Source organism: Arachis hypogaea, chromosome 19 (assembly GCF_003086295.3).
Source record: "Arachis hypogaea cultivar Tifrunner chromosome 19, arahy.Tifrunner.gnm2.J5K5, whole genome shotgun sequence".
In the NCBI taxonomy this organism is placed as follows: domain Eukaryota; kingdom Viridiplantae; phylum Streptophyta; class Magnoliopsida; order Fabales; family Fabaceae; genus Arachis; species Arachis hypogaea.
This window is the reverse complement of record NC_092054.1, coordinates 40283978-40290982: the sequence shown is the minus strand read 5'-3', so window position 1 is coordinate 40290982 and position 7005 is coordinate 40283978. Positions and strand designations below refer to the sequence as shown.

Below are 7005 nucleotides of genomic sequence, written 5' to 3'. Positions count from 1 at the left end.
TATTTATAGTGGTGATCCAATAACCACCGCTGAAGTAGTGCCACCTTTTTAGGTGGATAACCGTCCCCATATCTTAGGGAGGTTAAGATATGGCTCTATGAAGTGGTTAGAGAGCTTCTAGGGGCAGTTACTCATTCGAATGAGTGTTATCTGCCAGCTAACCCTTGTGTCCGACTTCTTCGGAGCAAGTCGTGTTTAGTACCGACTTCTGGGATGAAGGCTGATGCTGGATGGAGGGCCAACCTTCTGGGTTGGGCGCCTTTGCTTGGACCCTGAGCCCTATTTATTGGGCCAGGGTATGAACAAAAACTTATAGTAAAATAAAGATTTTGAGAAAAATCGTTTTGTATTGATTTTAAAAATTCGGTGTCATTACAATTAATATTGATTAAAATCATTAATTTTTGATCTATTAATTTTGATAATTTAATTATTTCTTCTCTTAAATCTTCTAATTTACTTTTTTCTATTAGGTGACGCTTTTTTTTATAAAGAGTTACGGTTTTAAGTAAAAAGTGTGGCTTTAGAATGTATAGTTTATATTTTGTCAGGTAGCATATCTTTAAACTTTAATCTATACCTTATATTTTACCTTTTGAGTATTTTTGACATTATTAGGCAGGTTCAACACTGGATAATTTTGGTAAATCAAAAACTAATTTAATTTACTGTACACATTTGAATTTTATTAAAAAATTTATTATTGATCAATAAATTATTATATATATGGAATTCGAATTTTCAATACAAAGGTGCTAACTGCTTAAAAAAGCCTCTTTAACTCATTAACCCAGCCAGCTTTATAAGCGTTCAATTCAGCTAACGAAACCCCTCTAACACGCTTGCTTTCCTGTGTGGCTTCGGAAACAAACCACACAACGCACAAACCTTCCTTCCTTGTGTTCTTTCTCAGTTCTCACCAATACCCTCTGAATTTTGATTTCCCAAACCCCAAGATAACAATCAAAACCTTTCTCTTCAATTCCAATATCATTCAATCAAATCACCTTCAGTCCTTCATCTCCCACAGCAACAGAAATAACCTTTGAAATTCCCGAATTGCCCTCAAATGTCCGATACCCAACAAACCCTAATGCCCCTTCACTCCCCCGACCCCGACGATAACGACGAATCCCCTCCTAACCAACCCCAACCCGCATCCCCTGACCCAACCCGAACCGGAACCGGAACCGCCATCGCCACCGCCCCTTCCCTCCTCCACCTCTCCTTCAACCAGGACTCTGGCTGCTTCGCCGCCGGCACCGACCGCGGCTTCCGCATCTACAACTGCGATCCTTTCCGCGAGATATTCCGCCGCGACTTCGGCCCAGGCGGCGGCACCTCTCTCGTTCACATGCTCTTCCGGTGCAACATCCTCGCCTTCGTCGGCGGCGGACCCGACCCTCGCCACCCTCCGAACAAGGTCATGATCTGGGACGACCACCAGTCGCGGTGCATTGGCGAGCTCTCATTCCGCTCCGAGGTCAAAGGCGTTCGCCTCCGAAGAGACCGAATCGTTGTGGTTCTCGCGCACAAGATTTTCGTGTACAATTTTGCCGACCTGAAGGTTCTTCACCAGATTGAGACAATTGCGAACCCTAAGGGTTTGTGCGAGGTTTCGCACTTGTCCGGGACGATGGTTCTTGCATGCCCTGGGTTGCAGAAGGGGCAGGTTAGAGTTGAGCATTACGCCTCAAAGAGGACAAAATTCATCATGGCTCATGATTCGAGGATCGCGTGCTTCTCGCTCACGCAGGATGGGAGGTTGCTCGCTACTGCGAGCAGTAAAGGAACCTTGGTGAGGGTTTTCAATACGTTAGATGGGTCCTTGTTGCAAGAGGTGAGAAACAGAGGAGTTGGTTTCTTGTTTTGGAATGTTGATTGGTAACTTCTATGAATTGTGATTGGATCAGATTGGTTTTCTTGGTATGCAATTGATTATGATCAGAATTTGATTTTACTCAAGTTGGTGAAGTCGTTAGCTCACTGGTCAGCTGAATTCGAATCCCACCTTTTATGCATGCAGTAATCCATTTGCCAGTGTCAAACCCGCAAATGGAGCTCAGACCTGCGATAGATTAGTCTTTAGTCTATCGGGTGGGGTTGGAAACCAAACGGAAAAAAAATGATTTTACTCGAGTTTCTGAGAGTGAATCTTTTGATTCCAAGTGAAAATTTGAATGTGTTAAATGCTACCAACACCGGGTTGGTCAAGTGGTAAACAAGCCTTATCCATTTTTAGTGGTCTTGAGCTTAAGTTGTATTAATCCGATTTTTGTTAAGGCTAAGAGGATTCAGATAGCAAAGGCAAAGACCAAGTAGAAAAATTGTGCTAATGCTTAATTGTTGATTTTATTGTTGACGATATGAATTTAGCAGAGGTTGTATCATAGAGAGATTAGAGTAGAATCCTGCCTCATGTAAGGAAATATCGATTGAATGGCATGTCTAAGGATGTAGCTTATCATAGTTTGCTTGAGTGTGGTTTGATTTATAGTTGGCTTTAACTAATAGGAAAATGATATTTTGTTGTTGCCTTTCTAGTGTTTCTTTGCCTGTTCAAATGAATTTAATTGACGTTGTTCATGTGGAATGTGATTGTTCTGCTATATGGATATTTTTAAGAATTGATTTATCTGTTCGGTTGCTAGGATTACAATGTTAGAGTTGGTTTGTCAACCTAATGATATGCATTTGGTGTTTAATGTCTTACAGTTTGGATTTTGAAATGCTAGTTAACGCTTAATATGTTTTGAAAGTTTGATTGTAAATTAGTGGGATGGTGATTCCAGGTACGGAGAGGTGCAGACCGTGCGGAAATATACAGCCTTGCCTTCTCTCCTACTGCACAGTGGCTAGCTGTTTCGAGTGATAAGGGGACCGTTCATGTCTTCAACTTAAAGGTTGATTCTGGACTTTTGGGGCTTGACAGATCGAATAGTTCATCTGAGTCAAATCCTAGTTCCCCAACAGCAGTTTCATCTCTTAAATTTATGAAAGGTTTGTGTATTTTTCTACCATGAGCTATGTCAGCATCATATATGAAATTAGATGCCTTTTTCAGAACACGTAAGAATTAAAGCAACATTTATTGATGAAAAATATTTTACAGGTGTTTTACCCAAGTACTTTAGCTCAGAGTGGTCTGTGGCTCAGTTTCGCCTGCAGGAAGGTTTGCAGCATATTGTTGCCTTTGGCCATCAAAAGAATACAATTGTTATACTTGGCATGGATGGCAGGTACTTTCAGTAATCAATCATATCTTTGCCCTTGTCAGTTTGCCATTGCAAATCCTTTTTCTTGTAGGTGTTTGTAAGAAATCGATATCAGTAATACCAATAAAAGGGTGAAGTGCAGAAGAATACCTCTATAGGATTTAGCCTATACCAGTTGGGATGCAAACCTCCTCCGTTGAAATTGTATTATTTTCCACTGAAACCTAAACTGGTCTGTTGAGAATTTGAGAGACTTAGTACTTCCGTACAGAATGCTATTTCCAAGTTTTTTGGGATACCCCACTTGGTTCTCTTCCTCCATTTTAAATACCTACTCTCCTCACCTATAAAGAATTACACTCACTATGCCAACATGGCAGAGTTAGTTACAAGAGTCTTTCCCTAATTTCCCTGGCCAGTTGCCTTTCCGAACGTCAACATTTTTCTTTAAGTTCCTTATTTTCCTAAAATAGGCCTCTGCTTGAAGAATGATTTGATTCCCCCCTCTGACAACATTACTAGCTCCAGGATCAGTCATTTTCACATTTGACTCCCTAACATTCATGTTACATTAAATCAGAGGTCTTTAGTAGTTTTCTCATTCATTCTTGTGCATTGCATGCTAACATTGCTCGATAAGACTGATGATTCTTGTTTGTTTGAGGGTTTGGGGTTCAAATGGTTCTTCAATATTGTCATTGGTTATATTTTGCTAATAATAATTTCTTTATCTGTTAATGGTTTATTATGAGTTATGACTGTTAAATATCACCTATTTAGAAAGTTATATCATGAAGCAATTAGACGAAATAAGGGTGTCTACTTTTTCAGATGATCAACCTACAAGAAATAGAATGTTCTTTTCCTATATGGCTATCCATCTCTGGGAGTTAAATATTGATGCAGATGATTATTGAATTTTTTTTTTGCAGCTTTTATCGATGCCAGTTTGATTCTGCAAATGGAGGAGAGATGACCCAACTTGAATATTACAATTTCCTCAAGACAGATGAGACATTCTAATAAAAATGCATCTTGTATATATCTTCAGTGGCCCTTGCTGTGAATACTCTTATTTTCTGTTTACCTCGTTACCCCCTCCCCTTTTTCTTTTATTTCTAAGCTGTGTAAGTACGAGTATATGCTAAGGTCCCAATGTCAATCGCCTTGCGTTGTATATATTACATTGTGAATCAAAATCAAGTTATGAACTCTCAGAATTCAGCAGGTCTCCGGATTCTTTATCAGCTTGAAAAAGTGGATATTCCTTTGATGTGGTAAATTGAATATTACTGTGCGAAATTTAACACAGCAAAAAGGAAGGGTAAAATGTTGGAAGTATGATTTGGCCTGGGCAATTTTTTCTTTTTTTAAAGACAAACCTGGAAGGAAAACAAGTTTATAGGATCATCTGGATTAGAAATTTAGTAAAGCCTTATATTTTAATGTGTTTTCATAAACATTTAATACATGTTCCAGTGATCTATATCGAACAATGGTTCCCATAAAGAAATATGAACATTTTTATTCTCCAATAAAGGATTAAATGCTTCATACATTATGCAAGAGATTGGGGGAATCTGGTGAACAATAGCGCCAAATCTTAAGCAGGCATAGAATAGAACTCAACAATAATCAATAATGGCAAGTGGAACCAAATTGTTTATTAGTTCGCAATGATGGGGTTTAGGTTTTCCCACCTAATCTTTCATTTTTTCTTGTATATATATAAAAAAAAAAAGCCGCCAAAGCCAAACCTATTCAGTTGTCTGTTTTTGACGTATCCAAGAAGACATCGATTGCATCAGGGAAAGAGCGAATGATTTTGAGCTGAATTGTCCTCAATTGAACAGCAAACTCCAATACCTCGTTCATGGTTACTCGAGCCCCGTCTAGTGCCTTTACAAGCTCGGTGTTTGTTAAGTAAGACTGACATATTTGATTCAAAATTCTATCATGTCTCTCTTCATATCTCACTACTCTTTCTTCAGCCGCTTCAAGAGCCTCCGTAATGAGTTTTAGCTTTTCTGCAGCCACTTGCTTCCTTTGCCATCTCTTGATGGTTGGAACACAAAACAAGAACGATGTAGAGAAGCCTATTATGGCGTACACTATGTTGTTATAGCCCATGTTCATGGCTTCCGCAAAACCATGGAGGATATATGAGCAAATATAATAATAATAATGTAGGCTCTCTTGTTATACCTTGCTTCACCTTGGGTTTACATCTTTACTTTAGCTTTAGTTTATTATCTATTCTTTTCACTTTGCTACCTTTTCCATATTTGCAAACCGAGTATCAAGGCCACCCTTATATCTAGCCAACTTTGAACAAACAATTAGCCTAAAGTTTAATTTAGGGTTAATTTTTAATAAAATTTTTTATGTTATTCCTAAACTACCCCTATTCCTATTTTAATAATAAAAGTTATAAAATTAAAAAAAAAGAAAACGCATGTGTGGGGGGGGGGGGGAAGGGTATACGAAGGGAAGAGGGGGAGGGAGACGGCGCCGGCGCCGGCGAAACTTGGAGTTGCCGTCGCCGTCACCGACAGAAAGGAGAGAAAGGGATACAGAGAAGCGGGGGTGGGGAGAGAAAGAAAGGGGGGGGGGGGGAGAAACAGGGAGGAGGGGGGAGAGAAGGGGTCCTCGCCGCGGCCGCTCCTCGTCGCTCCTCACCGACTCGTCACCGCCTCGCCCTCGCGCCGCCGTCGTGCCCTCGCGCCTCGCCCTCCTCGTCAAGCCGTTTCTGCTCCTCCTCCTCGCCCTCGTCATCGCCGCCTCGCCCTCGTCGTCACCGCCGTGACCTCGTCGTCGCCGCCGCCTCCTCCAGAACTCTGATGATGATGACGATGATGATGATTTTCTGAGTTCTGGGTTCTGATGATGATGATGATTTTCTGAATTGAGTTCTTGTTTTTTTGAGTTTGAGTTCTGGGTTTGTTTTTCTGAGTTTGAGTTCTGGATCTGAGCTCTGGGTTTTGATGAGGATAACGATGATGATGTTGATTTTCTGAGTTTTGGTTGGTGTGATGCAGATGGTGATGGAGTGGCAGCGGGTGGGGGTGGTGTTGGTGTTGGTGTTGGTGGTGGTGCTGGTGGTGGTGTTGGTGCTGGTTGTGGCGGTGGTGGTGGTGTTGGTGGTGGTGGTGGTGGTGGAGGTAATTGTGTTAGTAGTGGTGAGGGTATTTTTGTCCAAAAAAATTAAAAGGACGATTTTAATACGAAAAAAAAACGTTAAGGATGATTCTAAATCGAAAATTAGATGAGGGACGGTTTCGATTTTCACGCTCAACTTTAGGGACCAAAACAGTACTTACCCCTTAATTTATTAGTAGAACCTAGAGCTTTCTTGAAATTTCCTTTAATTTTTCCATAAAATTGACAGGCAAATTCAAAGATTCATAGTTACCCAGTAGAAATAATAGAGTAACTAGACAAAAGGAAAAATATAATATATTACTTGTGTATAGTTGTATATTACTATAAGCATGGTTCTGAAAACCGGACCGAATTGGCCGGTCGAATCAGTCTAACTGAAAACTGGCCATAAAAGCGGTCCGATCTACTGCTAATAACCGTTGGAGAGAGAACCGTTTAGAAACCATTGAACCGGTAGGTTCTAAGAAAACGACGCTGTTTTGTGATTTACAAAAAAAAAAAAAAAACTAATCGTAAAACACCCCCTTTCCTTGAATTAAGAATCATTCGTGCACCCCCAATGAACCCTAGCCCTAGGTTCCTTGCCGCCGTAGTCCCCAGGTTCTTGATGCCTCCACTTCTTTCTCTT

The 7005-nt window shown here is 40.5% G+C and overlaps 1 protein-coding gene across 1 annotated transcript; it reads left to right on the top strand.

Moving 5' to 3' along the window:
• The first annotated feature begins 751 nt into the window (after window positions 1-751).
• LOC112775544 (autophagy-related protein 18a) lies at window positions 752-4442 on the top strand. Its single transcript, XM_025819241.3, has 4 exons — window positions 752-1840; window positions 2793-3000; window positions 3113-3239; window positions 4148-4442. The coding sequence occupies exons 1-4, from the start codon at window positions 1070-1072 to the stop codon at window positions 4236-4238; spliced, it is 1197 nt and encodes a 398-aa protein (XP_025675026.1). The 5' UTR covers window positions 752-1069; the 3' UTR covers window positions 4239-4442.
• Window positions 4443-7005: the final 2563 nt, after the last annotated feature.

What these genes read in the sequence shown, in the direction of transcription:
- LOC112775544 (XM_025819241.3), top strand. Translation starts at nt 1,070, where the DNA reads ATGTCCGATACCCAACAAACCCTAATGCCCCTTCACTCCCCCGACCCC. An exon ending in ATCTCTTAAATTTATGAAAG is followed by an intron (nt 3,001 to 3,112) that starts GTTTGTGTATTT and finishes AATATTTTACAG; the next exon opens with GTGTTTTACCCAAGTACTTT. An exon ending in ATACTTGGCATGGATGGCAG is followed by an intron (nt 3,240 to 4,147) that starts GTACTTTCAGTA and finishes TTTTTTTTGCAG; the next exon opens with CTTTTATCGATGCCAGTTTG.